The 19,280-nt window shown below is 46.5% G+C and overlaps 2 protein-coding genes across 30 annotated transcripts in view; one reads left to right on the top strand and one right to left on the bottom strand.

The window, feature by feature from the left end:
• Positions 1-12,146, top strand: part of RNF169 (ring finger protein 169) — an 85,676-nt gene extending 73,530 nt beyond the window's left edge. For both annotated transcript variants that reach the window (XM_082749679.1, XM_082749678.1), the window contains exons 5-6: positions 5,347-5,446; positions 6,050-12,146. In XM_082749679.1, coding sequence (XP_082605805.1) covers positions 5,347-5,446; positions 6,050-7,219 — 1,270 coding nt within the window. In that variant the 3' untranslated portion in view covers positions 7,220-12,146. The remainder of the gene's footprint in view (positions 1-5,346; positions 5,447-6,049) is intronic.
• XRRA1 (X-ray radiation resistance associated 1) overlaps positions 9,576-19,280 on the bottom strand; it is a 70,215-nt gene continuing 60,510 nt past the window's right edge. For 26 of the 28 annotated variants that reach the window (XM_082749672.1, XM_082749653.1, XM_082749673.1 and 23 more), the window contains 4 exons: positions 18,058-18,256; positions 17,209-17,324; positions 16,934-17,039; positions 16,035-16,518 (listed from right to left, as the gene is read on the bottom strand). In XM_082749672.1, coding sequence (XP_082605798.1) covers positions 16,265-16,518; positions 16,934-17,039; positions 17,209-17,324; positions 18,058-18,256 — 675 coding nt within the window. In that variant the 3' untranslated portion in view covers positions 16,035-16,264. Of the gene's footprint in view, positions 9,826-16,034; positions 16,519-16,933; positions 17,040-17,208; positions 17,325-18,057; positions 18,257-19,280 lie in introns of those variants that run through there. The other 2 variants (XM_082749671.1, XM_082749664.1) reach the window with 1 other exon arrangement.

Genomic DNA, 19,280 nt, shown 5'->3' with positions numbered 1-19,280 from the left:
AGACAGGGGAGCCAGAAATAGTCAGTGGAGAAAGGACAGTCTCTTCAACAAATGGTAGTGGGAAACCTGCATAATCACATGCAGAAGAATGAAACGGATGCCTATTTTTACACCACTCACAAGAACTAATTTGTAATAGATTAAAGACTTAAACATGAGACCTGAAAGTGTAAAACTCCTAGAAGAAAATATAGGAGAAGAATTATTTGATATTGGTCTTGGCAATAATTTTTTTGGATATGACACCCAAACCACAAGCAATAAAAGCAAAAAGGGAAATAAGTGGCTAAAGTCTTATTAGTCTTATTAAAGCTAAGTCTTCTTTACAGCAAAAGAAACAGTCAACAGAATGAAAAGGCAACCTGAGGGATGGGAAAAAATATTTATCGATCATCTGTCAGATAAGGAGTTAATATCCAAAGTATTTAAGGAACTCATACAATTCAATAGCACATCGCACACACCTGCACACACACACACACACACACACACACCCCAACAACAACAGTAACAAAACCCCCCAAACAACCCAAATGAAAAATCAGCAGAGGAACTAAACAGGCATTTTTTTCAAAGACATATACATATGGCCAACAGGGGTGTGCCTGGGTGGCTCGGTGGGTTAAAGCCTCTGACTTCAGCTCAGGTCATGATCCCAGGGTCCTAGGCTAGAGCCCTGCATCAGGCTCCCTGCTCAGAAGGGAGCCTGGTTCTTCCTCTCCCTTTGCCACTCCTCCTGCTTTTGCTCCCCTGTTCTCTGTTTCTCTCTCAAATAAATAAAATCTTAAAAAAAAAAAATGGCCATCAGGTACTTGAAAAGATGTTCAGTATCATTATTCATCAGGGAAATGCAAATCAAAACCGCAGTGAGCTATTACCTCACACCTGTCAAAGGCCATTTTCCTCAAGAGAATAAGAGATGAGTGTTGGTGAGGATGTGGAGAAAAGGGAACCCTTGTGCACTGCTGGTGGGAATGCAAACTGGTACAGCTAGTGTGGAAACAGTTTGGAGTTTCCTCAAAAAATGAAAACAGAGCTACCATATGATCCAGTAATCCCACTTCTGGATATACATCCAAAGGAATGAAATGAGGATCTCCAAGAGGTATATGCACTCCCATGTTAATTGCAACATTATGCACAATAGCTAAGCTATGGAAACTCTTGAAGTGTCCATCCATGGATGAATAGATAAAGAAAATGTGGTATCTGTATACACACGCACACACACACACACGTACACACAGTGGAATATTATTCAGCTATGAGAAAGAAGGAAATTCTGCCATTTGCAACAACATGGGTGGACCTTGGGGATAATATGCTAAGTAAAATAAGAGAGAAAGATGCTGCCTCTATGATATCACTTATATGTGGAATCTTAAAAAAGTCAAATCATAAAAACAGAAGGCAGAAACATGGTTGTCAGAGAATAGAGGAAATGGGGAAATCTTGGTCAAGGGTACACTCCATAGTGAGTTCTGGGCATCATATATGCAACATGGTAATTAGAGTTAACAATACTGTATTATACTTGAAAGAAAGCTGCCTTCAAATATACTTGGAAGTTAAATGATCTCACCACAAAAAATGGTAATTATGTGAGGTGATGGAGATGTTAACTCTACTATGGTAATCATCTCACAATATATAAGTGTATCAGATCAACCCATTGTATATTTTACATGTATACAGTATTATATGTCAATGATACCTCATAAAGCTGGAAAAAAGAAAAAGCATCCAGATTACAGAGCGAGAAGTAAAATTATCTCAGTTCACAGATGACATGATATTATTCCTAGGAAATCCTAAAAAATATTAGAATTTTGGAAAAACTATTAACACTAATAAATTTAACCAGTAGCAGGGTAGAAATCACCACATAAAAATCAGTTGCATTTCTATACTATTAGCAATGAACAATCTGAAAATGTAATTAGGAAAGCAATTCCATTTACAATAGCATCAAAAAGAATAGAATAGTCATGAGTAAATTTAACCAAGGAGGTACAAGGCTTATAAAGTGAAAACTACAAAACATTGTTGAAATAGTTGAAGAAGACTTAAATGAAGGGAAAGACCTTCTATGTTCATGGATTAGATTTAACATTGTTAAGATGGCAATACCCCCCAACCTGTTTTATAGATTCATTGTAATACCTATTAAAATTAGTCTCCTCTTTTGCAGCAACGAACAAGCTGTAATGAAAATTCACATAAGGAATTGCAGAGGATCCCAAACAGCCAAAACAATCTTGAAAAAGATCAAGGGCAGAGGACTCACACTGCCTGATTTCAGAATTTATGGCATACTACAGTAATTAAGAGGGTAGTACTGAAATAAGGGTAGATATATCAATCAGTGGAACAGAATTGGGAGTCCAGAAATAAACCCATATGTCAGCTGATTTTCCGTAAGGGTACCAAGACTGTTCTATGGGGGGAAGAATAGTCTTCATTTAGGTGCTGGGACCACAACCGGATAGCCACATGCTAAATAAGGAATGAAGTTGGAAGTTAAATGATCTCACCACAAAAAAATGGTAATTATGTGAGGTGACACCAAATACAAGAGAGAAGTCAGATTGCATCAGATACCTAAATGTAAGGGCAGAAACTATGAAACTCTCAGAAGGAAATGCTTGAAGAGTTTAGCTGTACAATTACTGCTCTCTTATAGCACTTCTGTGACATTTATGGTGGACTTAACTGACTGGCTGCTCCCGTGGGTCAAGATTCTCTCTCATCAGTCTGTCTCTCTTGCTTTGCACAGAGCTGTTGCTCAGTAAAGTCAGCTGACCAGGCGAATGGGAGAGACAATGGCAGTGTCAGCCATACCGAGGTTTACGAAATAGATTTTAAATCGTCAGAAACTATGTTGGGTGTCCTTGTTGTGTGCTCAACTCTGCAACTACAGGTTTCCTCTCTGGGCCTTTTCTTTCACCAGAATGGAGGTTAGGGGGCATGTGAAGAGGTTCTCCCCAGATAGGTGGCTGTGATTTGTACATCTGATAATTTGGGCATGTAGCCAAGAGTCTTCAAATTCGACTGCTACTGCTGAAAATACGGATACATGGCCCGTTTTAAAAATCATATTAATCTAATTTTTATTTATTTATTTTAAAGATTTTATTTATTTATTTGTCAGAGAAAGAGGTTGAGAGAGAGAGAGCACAAGCAGGGGGAGCAGCAGGTGGAGGGAGAAGTAGGCTTCCCGCTGGGCAGGGAGCCTGATGCGGGTCTCGATCCTAGGACCCTGGGATCATGACCTGAGCCAAAGGCAGATGCTTAACCAACTGAGCCACCCAGGAGCCCCTAAGCTAATTTTTAATTATGGAATATTTGGACCTTAAAGTATGGGTCCAGCCTCAGTTTGAGCACCTGTAATGATATGGAGCTCAGTATCTCCCAAGGCAGCTATTGGTGAACCGTTCCAATAAAAGTTACTCTGTTCTTTCTTATGTTGGTCAGAAAGTCCTTTTTGTCTAAATGTCTACTATTACTCCAGTGGAATGATGTCAAACAAGTCACATATTTGAAATAGTAATGCATTCTCTTTCAGCCCTATGTTGATTCCACCTGACCCAAAGTCTATGTTGTTCACTCCAACATTGTAATCTGTCATCTACTTAACTTCCAGGCAGCTTACACCACTGACAATTTCTGTGAGTGGTGGGAATGCAAAAGAATTTCAATACTGTTCTAGGTAAAATATGAACCAAGCTGATTTTTAAGCAGCTGCCTTTGTAGGGTGATGTTGAAATTTCCTCCCTGTTCCAGAACACATTTCCTACTAGACAGTATGATGCTCACATTATTCGCTTAGGTTCAGTGTTGAATTTTCTTGACAAAGTTTAGACATATGCAGGTTGGCCACCATATTTTCTTATTGATAACGTGGCCTAGATGAGTATAGCAGATGGAACCATATAGCAAGGTGATGAGACAGAAGATGAGAGGTTTTTGAAGGGGAGGAATAGCACAGAAATGCTAGAATAGAAGCCACTGAGGGCAGGTAGGACAGGCCTTTGCTAGAGATATGGGGAGAGGAGAGACACCTAGAAATGTACCTTATTTCCTCCTTTGTAAGTTTTCTGAGCTAATCCTAGCATACTGAAACTTTAAAAAAGTAAATCTTTTGCTACAAAAGAGTAGCTATGATGATGTAGTTAATTCTAAAGCTAAATAAAATCATTCAAGGAAATCATTTCTGCTTGGGATCATCCGCATCCACCTTGACTTCTGGCAAATTCTTATTGATCCTTCAAAATACATGTGCCACAGGGGGGCTTTTCCAGCCCGGCTTTCACTCCATCCCAGGTACTTCATGACTCTTTCATGCCATTCTGTCTCCTAGACATACTTTTAATTTTGTACCATTTCACTGTAGTATACTGAATTATTTATTTGTCTGCCCCACTGGACTCTGGTTCCGTGAAGACCTTAAACTATGTCATTTTTCTCAGTATTCCCAGCGCCCACATGGTGCTTTTCAGGGACTGGCATATAGGAAGTGTATGATAAATGCTTGTTGCATAGAGTTGCAGCACAGGTAAAGTAACAGCTGGACACATTGGTGGTAAAAGCATTTTTCTCACAGGCCGTATATGAGGCACAGATTGGAGGGTAGGAAAAAAAGGTGAATAATAAGATAATCCTGACTTTAAAAAAAAAAAAATTCCTACAGTCCCCCCTTCTCAGCAGGGTAGGTAACAGTCATCTGCATATAATTCTTACACAGTAAGATTAATGTTACCATACGGGTACTGTGGGGTTGGATTGGGTTATAATGTTGCATGACTAAGACCAAAAAACCATGTGTCCTTGAAATGCCTTAAATCACCAGGATTTAGGCCTTGGGAAGCTCCAAGGCAATGAGTTAAGGAAGAGACTGCATTTAATTTTGACTCCTTACTTAAAAGTTTAGTGCACTGCTGTGTATTTTGTAAGTACTTAAATATTTGTTTTGTGGCTAACAGATTGCTTGAGGAGATGTTTGGGCCTAAAAAAAATTTGTTTGTATCGGTGGTTTTAACACTGGATCCACCCTATTAAAGAAGGCAGAGTATCCCTGCATCTCTCTAAGCAGGAGAACAGCCTGGAACAGCCTTTTATCATTTAAGCCAGGTCTAGTTTGGAAACAACGGCTTAAACCAAAAGTACTTTTGACAGGATTTGTTCTTACAGCATGTTTTTTAGTAAACTAACTGATTTCCTGTTGTAGCTTCCCAAGGGAATGTCTTTCTTGGCACTTGGCTTTTAAAGCACAGAAGAGATTGTCATTTTTTTTCCTTAGTTATAGCATATGGGCTCCTTTTGACTGTCTTGTGTTTATTTATTTAGGAATTTAAATTCCAAGGTGGAAAGGAGTCAGAGTTGCAGTGACACTGCTCAAGACAGAGCAAAGAGCCGACTACGAGCAGCCCCAACCAGCAAAACCAAGGTACACCGCCGACACGGGCTTCTGGAGTTCTCCGCTCCCATATGGTGGCTTCCTGCACGTGGCCACAGAAGACACTATTCCAGATGAGCAGAGGCACAGTGGGTCCCAGGCATACTGATTATGTTGAAGAAGTTTGCAAATAAATGTGAAGGACGAGAGTTTGAATTAGTAGCCAGATGGGTGGAATTGAAGGCCAGTAGAAGAATTTTTTGAAAGTTCTGGTTGAGTTTTTTTCCCCGTAGGTTTTCTTTTCTTTTCTTTTCCTTTCCTTTCCTTCTCTTACCCTTTTTTTTTTCTTTCTTTTAAACTTAAATTCAATGAATTAATGCATAGTGTATTACTAGTTTCAGAAGTAGAGTTCAGTGATTCATCAGTCTTATTCCCCGTAGGTTTTCAATTTTATTAATTGTTTCAGTTGTGTAGGAATTTCTGCAAATGGTGTGTGTTCTGGGTAGGGATTTTCCCCCTTTCTTACTCTCATCTCACCCTTTATCCCTTTTCTTAGCCTTCCCCTGATGTCCTCTTTCTACCATCATGAAGGAACTGTGAAGAGAGACAGTATGTCTATATGCATGTCTATAAAATCTTTTTAACCTCTTTTAGGTCACAGCTATGGCCCCAGGCTCCAACCCCATCATTGGTGTCCTCCTGTCCACTCAGAACAACCGCTGCCTCTCCGCCCCGGACTTAACGGTGGAAAAACGTCTCCCCTTCAGTTCCCTCTCATCCTTGGCTTCTCTGCATAAGCCAGAGCGCTCCATCAGTCCTGAGAGCAACGACAGCATCTCTGAGGAGCTAAACCATTTCAAGCCCATTGTCTGCTCACCCTGTACTCCTCCCAAGAGACTCCCCGATGGCCGGGTGCTCAGTCCCCTCATCATCAAATCAACACCCCGCAACCTCAACAGAAGCCTGCAGAAGCAGACTTCTTATGAGGCTAGCCCAAGGATCCTCAAAAAGTGGGAACAGATCTTTCAGGAGCGGCAGATCAAAAAGACCCTTTCAAAAGCCACCCTCACATCCCTGGCTCCAGAAACAGGGGAAGACTTAGTAGTGTCCGAAGTTACCCATTCTAGCAAGGAAAAGCCACCTCTGACTTTCCAGATGAGACTGGCGGGTGGGCAGGCCCTCTCTGCGTGTGCCGGACCCACCCCCACTGGCCTCGATTCTTTCCCCTCTGTGAGCCAAACAAAAGTGGAAGCCGGCAGCGAGAGTAAAAGGAGCCCCGAGGTTGCATCCGATACCCGCTGCTCTTCAGAACCGCGTGTGGGCGCCAGTGGGACTTCCTCAGAGAGAGAGCAGGAGGAAGGGCCGGGGCCCACCCCAGAGGCCAAGTTAGACACCACCTGTCAGAGCACAACCGTGAAAAACCCGGTGGTTCATTCCGCGCTACCCAAAAATAGCGTTCTGGGGGCGGTCCTCAAAACAAAGAAGCAGCTGAAGACTGCGAATCATTTTGACCTGCCCAATGGTGTGCTGGCAGACAACCTCGGCGAGGAGCCCCTTCCTTCCTTGCGCCGGGGCCGGAAAAGACATTGTAAGACCAAGCACTTGGAACAGAATGGCTCCCTGAAGAAACTGCGGCCAAGCGGTGGGGAGGCAGGCCCAGCCCTGCGGGAGATGGAACAGAAGCTGCGGCAGGAGGAGGAGGACCGGCGGCTGGCCCTGCAGCTGCAACGCATATTCGACAGCGAGAGGCGGACTGTGAGCCGGCGGAAAGGGAGCGTGGATCAGTATCTCCTGAGGTCCAGCCACGTGGCCGGGGCCAAGTAGTGCCCCAGGAACATGTGAACTGTTTTCACGAGGTCTCTGGGCCTGATCATTTTATCCTGAAGAGCTGGGCGTTCTCACTTTGGGTTTCTTTTCACGGCAAAACGCTGTCTGCTACAGTTTGGAGAGGTCCCAGGGCCTTTGTGGTCTCTGTCCAAGGATGCTGTGTCTCTGCCTCTCGGTGACGGAAGCCAGAAGCACGCCTCACCCCTAAGAGACCCCCAGCCCTGAGGACTTCTGGGCCAGGTCTGGCAGCACCCACTTGCAACGAGATGCGGGAGCACAGGGGCCAGAGTTAGAGATGGTAGAGGAGGCAGGGGATACCTTCTGAAACGGACAGATCTCCTGACTTCTTCCAACAGGGTGTTATTTTAAATCAGCCTTGCAGATAAAAAGTTCCCTCCCTCTTAGAGAAGTGGAGCAGTGTCACTGTTTGGCAGATCCCAAAAGATCATGTTCCCCCTTTTCCTTACCTGTGCTGCAAGTAAATACACCTAATGAAATCAGTTGAGTTTACCCTACTACAAAAGTTTACCTTTCCCGTGTAAAAACTAACATTGGATTAATGCTCTGTAGTTGACAGACCACATTCACGGTTATCATTCAGTCTGGTCTTCCTGGGAGCCTCACCTGTAAGTGGGATCAGTGCCATTTTTGAGGCTGGAACTGCAGGGCGGACGTTCAGGTCCTGTCCTTCACTCAGTGGCATAGCCCAGCTGACTGCTGGGGCTCCTGTCAGCAGATCCCAGAGATTTTTTCACACTAACACGTTCGATAGGTTGCCATAATGGACAGCAACCCAGGGACCTGCCAGGGGAGCCTAGGGAAAACTGACCGAGCATTTGAGTACTGATTGTGCAAGATCTACAGGCAGAGAATTGAGATCGATGGGAGCTATAAAGTACTGTGCAGATATCCACCCTTCTCTGCCCGCCCAGCCCCCCACTTTACAGCTTTCTGTTTTCTGGGCGGGGGTGGAGGGGTGTGGGGGGGTAGAGGGGATTCCACCTTGTGAGACAAACTACAGTTAAACTTCATTACTACTCTCCACATGTCCAAGGGTTATCTGCAATGTTGATCTAAAATCCCCCCAAATTTGCCCAGAAGTCAGGCAAGAGTGATGCTGAAACTCCATACTGTGGAAACAAGGTATCTGGCTGGATGCAGCTGGTAAATTCAGTCCCATGGACCTTTGGGGTTTACTTTCCTTAGGAGCTGACACCATGTGTCTTTTGCATCCCTGGTGGTGCTTGGTGCTTCTGCCCGTCTGGGCTCATTGAGAATAGGGATTATTAAGAGATGATTTTAGGGAATCTCGGGCTGGCATTCCCTGTGCATGTACGAGCTGTTCCTATAAAGTCATGTGACTGGCAATTTAACGAAGGTTTTAGAGCTTCTGTATCCCAGTATGTGTTGTCCCCCTTGAGTGGCTCCAGCAGGATACTGCACAGATTTCCAATGATGTTGCCATTGGCAAAAACATTTCTGGAACCGTCCTCAGCATCTAGAAACATCTAGAAATACAGACTTCTAAGATGTTAGAATTGGAAGGGACCTTAATGGTCACCTTTTCCACCCTCTTCCTCTTACTAAGGCAGAAACTGAGATCCAGAATGGTGACTCCCCTGGTGACTAGAGATTTCCTGTATCACCTTCATTTGATTCCTCTCAGGAGATTTTTGCCCCCTCTTCTCAGGGCAGCTATGTGGTGACAGGAGGGAGAATTTTAAGTCTGAAACTAGTCAGAAGCTGTTTGAAGCCTCTAGAAGAGAAGGTTGGTCAGGAGTGTTCGGAGTTACAGACGAGGTCTAGCCATCAAGCAGTTGGAGCCATTTCCTCCTGCGGCTCATGAATAGTTTCCAGAGAGAAGTTCCAGAGATGATGTGAGCGTTTTGGTCATCATTGAGATATGTGGAACCTCCTTGGTGACTACTTAGGTGGGAGTGTCCCTCACTTGAATGTATGTGTTCTGTGTGTGTCTGTGTGCGTGCACACGTGCAGATGTGTGTTTAAAAAACATGCGTCCACCGCCTTTCTCTATATGTGCACCACTTTGGTTCCAGGCCCTGCCAGCAACATAGGCCTCCACAGGCTGCTGGACGGTCGGTCCCCAGGATAGCAGAGCCGGTGCTGGTCTGCGGAGGAAGGGGGAGGTGACTCACTAAAGGCCCTTAGAGAAAAAGCCTCAGCTCCTGCTATTTCCTAGAACTGCTCATTGGCCTGAGCGAACATCCCCTGGGGGGCTCGTCCACTCGGTGGTAGCAAAGACACTTCTTTTTCCACTTACCACCTTTTTTCTATGTCTCCACTCATTTGAAAAACACGTTTCAGTTGGAACTGATTTTTGGTTCTGGAAAAAAAGATAAATATTTTTAATAGAAAAAGATATATATATTTTAAATATTTTCCCAAAGTCATACTTTTGTTTTAAGAAGTAACATAGCAGTAGCAAGGAATTTTAGGTTCAGGTGCTGAGTGCAAAGCTCCCTCCTGTGAAGTGAGTATTCCAAATGCTAGATCCAGCTTCCTGACTTTGCCCCTTGCACCTTCTGCTGTGTCCAGAGGGGGCCTGACCGTTGTCCAGACTTCCGGCTGAGCTGGAGTCCTTGCTGTGGAGGGAAAGCAGTTTAGGTTAAGGAGTTACAGGGCTTAACCTCTCATCTGCTCGGCTTTGGAGGAGGAAAAAACCACTAAGGTATTATCTGTATTTTAAGATGCTTCCCCTACTTAACTAAAACCTGAACACTTTCTCCTTATGAAAAATGTCTGTGTCCTGTTGCTTGCTTGTTTGCTTGTTGATATGAATTATTTGTAGAAAGACAAGAAGGGAAAACAGAGTGATGAGGAGGGTTGGTGAGGGAGAACGAGAAAGACACTATTTCACAAACCAAACATGTCTCACGAATCATTGGAATCGGATTCATCATACAAATCTCCCACGTCCTACAAGCTCTGCTCCTTGTGTTTAGGCATTCTGTGTTGTTTGGTGTGGTTTGGTTTTTATTAAAAGGGAAGTTAGGAGAGGTTGGAGGATGAAGGTCATTCTGATGGGAAATCCAAGAAATGCGGTGCCCTGAGAAGGGGGCTCTCAGCCCTTTCCCATAGAGTGGGGAAGACCGTGGGCAGCATATTCGTGACGTGTTGATTGTATCTACTGGAAGGAGTCATCTGGGTCTGCTGGATCCGTGTCAAACAGAGGATTAAGCATCCAGCCCTTGGACCCTTTCATATAATTGCCTCTTTTTAAAAGGTTAATTCGTCTTGGCTGAAGCTTCCCAGGAAAACCTTTTGTGAGTGGTTCCATTTCTTATTTTTTAAATTTAAGTTTTAGATTTTTGTTTGGAGGAAGAACTGGTGATGAATGCCTTCTGATTTTATTGTTTTTTAGGGTTTTGTTTTTGTTTTTGCTCATTTTCCCTAAAAGAAAAATGCCCTTAAGAGATTAAAGCTGCTTAATTAATTGCTGTCCGAGTATAAAGTGACAAACTAAGATGGGAAGCTGCCACTGCGCTTGACTGGTGAAGCTGATGACCAAAGGCTGTGCTGTTCGCCCTTTCTATTCCGTTTGACAGACGTTCCTGAGTTTCGAACTTGTGCCAACCCTATACTGGGTCGTGGAGATACAGGATGGAAGGGACAGTCCTGCTCTTGAGCTCAGTCTCTAATGGAATGTATTTGAATGTTCATGGTCATTGAAAGAGCACTTCTTCATAGTGACCATCTTGGATGGCCCCATTTAAGATGCTGTCCAGTATCCAGCAGACTGCCTTGAACATTTTAGACCTGCCCCCAGCCCCTAACAATATTTCTGAATTTAATTGCAACATTGCTTTCCATTTCCTAAGTAATTTTACCAGAGGAGAATGAATTTTCTTCTCCAGTGACACAGGACAGTAATCTCTTGCACAAGTGCCAGGAAGTGAGGCAGGGCAGGGATCACTGACAGGGTCAGAGGAGGCCCAGATCCCAACTCACCGACCTGCTCACCTCTTTCCCAACCAGACCTCTCACCACAGCTGGCAGCAACTTTGGATTCGTTTTCCTTTTTCCTGCCTGACTTTTCATTGAGATGGAAAACCAGTGGGGGAGGAAGGAAAGAAAAATTGAAAGCTGGATTATAATCCTAAAATGCTATGGCTGGAAAGGGCATGGAAGTCATTCAGATCAAGCTTGCCCACCTGCTGCCCCTTTTCCCTAAGAAATAAGGAAGATGAGGCCCACTGTGCTATGCCCTATTTTATATTTTAGTTTTCTAGGATCTAAGTAAATAGTCCGTTTAAATTACACACACAATTTGCTAATGAGGAGGACACCCAAATGATACAGGCTTTTTAATAGCTTTTGCTTCTAAAATTTTTCAGTTAGAATTAAAATATACCTATATCTCCTGAACACACACCCAGATAGAGAAAACCCCACGAGGTGACTAATGTGAATATGGAATCTTGGGAAGTTATATATTTTGATTGGACTAGTCATCATTTTAACCAAGGGTTAAAACCCAGCCAGCCCTTCATTTTTCTTTGAAAAATCAAGAACTCCTTAGGAACTTACCTTCCTCAACCAGCCTTTTCCCATAGAGTGGTCTTTTGGCCTGGTTTTTAGAAGCAAGCATAGTTGCTTATAAATTCTTGTGAATCAGTGACAAAGCAGGTATGGGGGGGGGGGGTCAGGATTCTAGGGAAAGCTGTTGCTGAATAGCTTTTCCACCAAAGATACAGAAGTTGCATCTGTACACATGATTGTTATCCACTGTAATTTTCAGAAAAAGATTGTTCTACAGAGAAAAGAGACATAAGCAGAGGTCATGATCAGCTTAGAGATTGGTTAAATTGAAAAAAAAAAAAAGGTGCCAAGACTGAATGTGCACATTGTTCGATGTATTATCAGTATTTTTATTCTTCCTAAGAAAAATATTTACACACTTTGATTTGTGAGTAAATGCTTCCTTAATTCTTGTTAATAAGAGTGGCAGGCTTCCTCTCTATCCTTTCTGGGGTCTTCTATCAACTAGTTGGACAAAACCGAGTGAAGGCCAGGCTTGTTCATTTTTTTTCTCATTTAATAAGTGGTAAAAACAGGCAATGCATTCCTCAAAGATGAAGCTGTTAGAGCTCAAGAGTAGTTTTGGGGTCCTGGGTCTGGAGGGCAGCTGAGTCTCCCTGGGTGGCCCTGTCCACCCTCCAACTATGCCACCAGTGGGAGCAGGGCCCCTCTGTCAGTAGGTCTAGTCCTTTGCCTTAAATTCCTAAGGAGAGAATGGAGAACTACCCAGGGGAAATTATCTTCAATGCCACCTAATGGTTTTGTTTTTGTTGTTTCTCCCCATGTGCTGTTTTACTCTCAGTCTGTACACACACAGTTGTAGGGCCTTTCTTCCCACCTAGGAACAGAAAATGGGATGTATGTGGTTTCCAACCTACTGTGTACATTAGAATTGGACACGGAGCCTGGACCCTTGTGGACTTATCACAAATAGCATCTTGACAAAGAAAGACCCAGAACAGGGCAGGCCCTGTCAGGGATGCTGCTGCCAACAAAGAAATGGCACAGAATCAAACAGGATGATGTGGTTATTTAAACAGTACCAAAGTGCATACTTCAGTGTATGTTTGCCTGCTCAAGGAGAAGCCCACGTTGAGAACACAGTAAAGGAAACTCATGAAAGCGAATATTCTCTTTCTCGTCAAAAGTCTTAACCTCTATAGAGCGCAATCACAGGCAAATCTGGGCTAAGCTTAGACTAGGTGTGTTTGATTTTTGGAGCTGTCTTTCCTCTAGGAGATGCTCCACTTTGGAACGCCTTGCTTTGGCATTCAGAATGATGGGAGGAATTAGGAGGCGAGATTGGGTTTCCATGGTGTGCTGTGTGTCTGAGGTCTAAGTTAAGAATGGTCTATTCAACCAGTCTTACTCCTAATGAAGGCACAAGAGTCTTGAGTAAAGAACAGATATACAGGGCGAGACTGTCCTTGCATATTGGGGCTATTATACTCAGAACGTCTGATTTTAAAAATACCAGCTTTGGAAGTAATGCTCAGGAATTCATCAGAATCCCCTGGTGTCCATTTCTCATCAAACAGAACAAATGTATTGCTGTCCCATCTAAACGTGTAAAACCAGTTTGAAGGACTAATGTAGGACATGCTGTATGTGGTGAAGCAGCACTTAAGGGACTTTTGAAATCTGGCCCAAGACTCTTCCAAAAGACAGTTTTTAAAATGACTTGCAAGAAATAAGGCAGCTACTTGGAGGTATATGAACAGAATAGGATTGTCCCTTGACCTCTAAAGTAACAGAAAGTGTTCTACACAGCTCACTCATGGATTCCCTGCTAGCCTGGTGTGGTGAGCGGGGGTGGGGGGGTTCATTTACAGATGGGAGGGAAACTCTGGCCCTGACATAGCTTGAAAGTTGGGTCCTCCAACTCCAAGTCACCGATTGCTTTTCCTGTTGCCTGGACTGAGTCAATTCAGGGTGGTGCCCTCCCTCTCTGGTCTCGACTAACTCTAAGGTTGCATTGCTTTCTGGGTTGGGCCTGCCAAGGGGAGAGAGACCAGAATCTTCCCTCTGCACCCACCGTAGGGGTGGGAGGTATCTTGCAGCATCAAGCATCGTGAGACACAGTCTGCGTCTAAGTTCTCTGTTCCCTCTCCTGTGGCCACATCCAGCTTCCAAGGAGTTACCGGCATCTTGGATGAGTGGCTAGGAGAACAGGATGGCCCTACCTAGTTTTGGAGAATTAGAGGTGGGAGAAATTATTTCTTCTGGTTTGCCCTTGTTAGAGGGCTGTGGAAGGCTCAGAAGAATGTGGCAGCAAGCTTCCCATCTGCTTATGGAGGAGGAAGGGGGTGCTGGGTGAAAGCAGCCCAGGGCGTCGAAGCTTCTAGTGCAGATGTTCTGTGAGAGTAAGTAACTGCTGGCAGCAGGGAGGGCGGATGCCGCCCGAAAGGCTTCCCCAAATAGTTATTAATTCCTGCTCCTTTGACAATTCTAGTCAGATGTGGACCAATTCAGGTCTCTTCAAAAATGACAAAACTCAGGAAAACAAGCAGATTTCACTGCTCGCTCAAGAACCCTCAAAGTACATTTTTAACACCAGAAGGACCCACAGAGATTGCAAACCCCACTGTCACTGTAGGTAAGGTTAAATGACCTGCGACCGCCCCCTGACGACGCACAGAAGAATGAGGCAGACACAGGTCAATTATGAGAGAAGGGAGCAGCGACATAGGCTTTTCTACCAGCGCCCCCGCTCCCACTCCCTTGCAGCTGATTTGTTTGTGCCTCATTCTTCTCCCATGCGTAGTAAGGAGACGGCAACCTGCCCTTTATCCTACAGCAAGTAAGAGGGTTAATACATGGAACCCTGGGGATGTGATTCAGTAAAGATCACTCTGGAGACAAAAGAATGGACACAATTGGTAAACGATAATACGGCTTCCAGAGATGCAGCAATTTGCCTGCGTGGGAGGGTGACTAGTAGACGGAAACCCCGCCTCGCATACTTCAAACAGGCACTAGGAGAGGCAACCAACTTACTTACATGGTATCCTATGTGGAATAACTGAGTCGAAGAGCGTTTAGCCCAGACAGGTGTAGCCTCTCCAGGATGTTCTCACATTGGTGAGGGCTCTGGCCTGGCTGGGCAGAGGGAGCTGACACACTCCCAAGCCAGTAGCAGTGCTAGATATCCCGAGGGACTTAGGCAGACAGGTCAGCCCAGTAGCTAGAACTGTCTGGTAGCTTTGCCAACAAAAGAAGGGACAGCCTTTGGAGGGAGTAAGTTCCCTGTCCAGGGGTGCAAGCTGTAGCTGAATGATCTACTCCAGGGACTGCAGGAAGCTTCAGGTCTTGAGGCTGGGATAGGATGTTCCCAAGAGACTTTCAGGCTGGAGAGCCTATGGTTGGTACGTATTTCTAGCTGAAAGGAGCAATCCAGTTCTCTAGCACTGGAGCCCAGCAGGGCTTGCAGGGTCACCCCTGGGGTGGTTTCTCCTTCCTAAGGCTATAGGGGAAGGGTGGTTTGGGGCCCCAGGAGATCCAAGTGGCGAGTCAGCAACACACCCTGCCTGCGAATGCCACTGTGGGGTGAGCCTGTACCACATCTATCCGTCCGGGTGCCTGTGCCACAGGTGGCTATGTGTGTGACTCACAGGTACATAGATGAGTGTGTCTGCTATGACCACAGTTGGCTGTGGTCAGTCCCACTGGCTTCTCTAGATCCAGCTCTGTAGCAGGTGCTGACTCTTGGGAGACTCACAAAAATGGGGCAACCCCACAGGCTGCATTGGCCAGAATCAGGTTACCTGTGAGCCCAGGCTGGACTTGCATAGCCCCAGGATCCGTTCCCGTGCCCCAGCGTTCACATATGGGACCGCAGCTGGTGTCCAGGATTAGAGGACCTTAGGAAACCATGCAAGCCTTCCCCTCGGCCTGTCCCAACTCTGGCCATGGCCATGGCCATCTGGTAAGGGAATTCCTGATGCTCTCTTCTCCCTCCTCTCCATTTGCCCTCATCATGGACAAAGCTGCCCAACAAAATAAAGCTGCTTTTCAGGGACCTGGTGACCTCAGTTTTGCCCCCTGCCCCCGCAGCATGTATGCTTTGTTGGCTGTGGATGGATTAGTTCACTTCTCTGAGCTTTAGTCTGTGCTGCTTTTCTGTTCCATCAACCCACTTGTTTTCATGCCAGTGCTCATCACAGCTCTGTTGGGCAGGTGTGACTCAGGTTTCCCGAAGGATACGCATAGCCGGGATCCTTCTCTAGCTTGGCAGCCAGGCCCAAACTACAAGAAAACACACAGGCTACCTTGCTCTATATGCACCTACTCTTTATTGCTGCTTGGCCAGGTGCTGGGTCCTGCCCAGCCCGGGGAGGGGAGGTCCTGACCAGTTCCCCACTCTCTGCGGCCAGCAAGCAAGGCCAGGCCAAGATCTGAGGCCTGCACCTGGCACACCCAGCCCCAAGGTGTGGTCCAGGGCACAGAGCCCTGGAAGGGCGTCAGGCACAGGCCGGGGAGTGTGCATGGCCCCGTGCGCAGCCCTTAGCCTTTCGAGTCACTGGCCGTGGGCCCCTGGCAGAACTCATCCATGAACTCAAGGAAGCGGCCGAACCTAGGCTGGCCCTCGCTCAGTGCTGGGCGGCCCGGGGGTGGCGCTGCAGCCCTGAACACTGTACGCAGTGAGCAGCGCACCAGCTGCCTGTAGCGGGCCTGGAACTCCTTCAGCAGCCGCTTGGCCTCCAGGTATTGTTTCTGGTTCACCAGCCGCCTCTCAGTCTGCTGGCGCAGGACAGCTCCTGCAGGGAGAGAGGCCCGAGGGGCACCAAACTTGGTCTGGTTTCCCCCTAGCCCAAAGCAGTGCGGTCTGCGTCCAGAGCACCCCCCCTCCCCAAACCCAGTGAAAGTGGGATGGAGTGAAAAGAGGATGCTATGGGGACTGAGAATGGCCTCCCCAGCTCAGGGCAGTAAGAAGCCAGTGGTGTCCCCTCCTGATGCTACCTCAAGCCTTAGTTCTGGTCTGTAACGTGCTGTATGAGTCTAGGCAACACCCTGCCTCCCTCCAGGCAGGCCTTAGCTTCTTCTCCACCTGCACACCAGACAGGGCTGGGGCAGAAGCCAAGGGCCCTGGGCCTCCTCCCAGCAGGTGAGCGAATGTTTCGATCTCGGGTTCTGGCTGCTGAGGATGGGGGTGGGGGGCGGGCAGAGCTGTACCTAGTGGAGCCTCTGTAATGTTCCGGGGATCCCGCATGCGAATGAAGAGGTCATCCAGCAGCTGGGCTCGAGTCTTCCGTGGCGGTGGAACAGGGATCCTCTGGGCCTGACACAAGGTAAGAGGAGCCGGTCACCACAGGTCGGTGCTCAGCCTCCAACAGCCTCCACTCCTCATACAGATGCAGCAATAAGCAGGGGAGCACTTGGGGAAACTGGGAAAGCATGGCCCTGAGAAGGTGGGGAGGTTACAGCCACCATGGGGGGGACCCGTATACCCGCTTCTTCTTGGGCACGTAACGTTTCTGAAGTGTGTCCAGCCTGGGCTTGGAGGAGTGGCACAGCAGCGGGTACTTCAGCATGCGCTGCAGGGCCTGTGTGTTCTTCTGGATTCCTAAGGCAAAAAGGTAAGGGTTGGGCAAGGTACTCCTCCTCCATCTGCTGGATGCCTCCTCCAGTTTCATCATTTCCCGCTGTCACAGCAGCCCTGGGTGCAAGGATTTCAGAGGCCCCAAGACGAACACACAGCCCCGTCTCTCTCTGATTTGCTGCAGTGCCTGAACCTCCATCACTCATTCGGTGAATACTCATCCCCTGGGTGCACTAGGGGAAAAGAACTGACCCCAGTATAACCCCACTAAACACCGTGGGTTCCACTACAGGGATGGACTCCCATGACACCACAGCTGAGTACCAGCAAGTTTCTTTGAAAGCACAAACACTGGTAACACATCAGTCTAAAATAAAGGGCTCAGAGGAAGCACTGCCTCCCTTGCCTCAAACCACAGAGAGAGGATTGGGGATGTCCCATTTGGGCCTTAGCTGGGCTGGGAAGGAGCTCAGGAATCCGACCAGTCTAAGTATCTGTTCCCAAAAACCTCCCGGAGACACTTTTCCAACCAGAGCGAGCAGCTGGGGCTAGACTGGCTAGAATCTCAGAACACCTGTGGTGCCTCAAAATCCAATGCAGGCCCAGGCCAGGGGACCTGATATGGGAGGCTCCAAACCAGGATACCTTCAGGAGCCCTTTGACAAAGGACAGCATCCTGGTCTAGAAATGAGGCTTTGCCCTGACTTGCTCTGGGCTGTGGAGAGGGACCCTGCTTGGAACCATTTTTCTCACGTACCCTTTGGCTCAACAAAGGCTGGATCAGGCTTGGCTGTCAGCAGCTCCTCGTAGCCATGGTACTTGCTGGGGAGAGAGGCAGTGGGGGGCTTCCGACAAGCCCTCTTTACCTCTCTGGGTGCTGTGTGGGGTGGTCTTTGCTCTTCCTCCTTCATGGCTGAATCATCCCTCTGGAGGATGGAGGAAGGCAGCTCACCCACCTGTGTCCAAAAGAAAACCAGCTTCCATTAACACGTCTGAGCATGAGCTCTGTGCAGGTTCCCATGCTGGGCCCTGTTAAGGGAAAGAACCAAGACTGGGGTAAGAGGATGCAGTCATGAAAGACAGTGATCGTGCACCTTGGTAAGCACTGGAGGAGAAAGGAGCACAAAGGTTCTGGGTGGGCCCAGGAAGCCCTCACCCCTCCTGCGAAGCCTGGAAGCCTCCTGGAGGAAGTGAGGCCTTAACCTGCATGAAGTCTTGAAGCAGTGGGATGGCCGTCCCCACGCAGGCATGGGGAGAGGGGTGGGCAACAAGTGCTGAGGAGAGAGGCCTGCTGCAGGCCATGAAGAGCAGCGACCAAGCCACCCATGTAAGTCCCGGCAAGGTGGATCTGGGGGACCTTCAAATTGGTATCTTTGGGGTGTACTATGAAGAAAGGGGCCACTGGAGCAATAAACAGGCTGCAGATCAGTAAGGACTTTAAAAAGCCAACCTGAGGGTTTTGGGTTGTTTTTGAATCTTCTTTATTCTCATGGAGATGGCAAAATCAGCAGAGGAGTTTTAAGGGGGTGATTGACTACTGTCTGCACTCATATTTTTAGCTTACCTTAATAGTTTTATAAGAGACATACTGCTGAGACTGGGTTTCATATGTAGGGATGTTGTTTATACCCTACACGAAAGCTTGTGGCTAAGAATAAACAGAATGTCTGAACAGATCTGTACCAAGTAGAGATTTCAACAATTCTTCCAAGGAAAAGCCAAGGGCCAGTTAGCTTCACCAGTGAATTCTATTAAGTATCTATAGAATTAACACCAATCCTTCATGAACTTTTCCAAAAATTAGAAAGGGGAACACTCTTAGCTCATTCTCTGAGTTACTATCCTGAAGCCAAAACTAAGGAAATACATCACAAAAGGACAATACAGACCAATATCCCTATGAATGTAAGCACAAAAATCCTAAAAAAATATTAACAAACCAAATCAACAACCTGTAAGAAGGATTATATATCATGATCA

The sequence above is a fragment of the Mustela nivalis genome (assembly GCF_964662115.1).
Source record: "Mustela nivalis genome assembly, chromosome: 9".
In the NCBI taxonomy this organism is placed as follows: Eukaryota; Metazoa; Chordata; class Mammalia; order Carnivora; family Mustelidae; genus Mustela; species Mustela nivalis.
The sequence above is the reverse complement of the archived record's forward strand: the minus strand, read 5'-3'. Positions and strand labels throughout refer to the sequence as shown.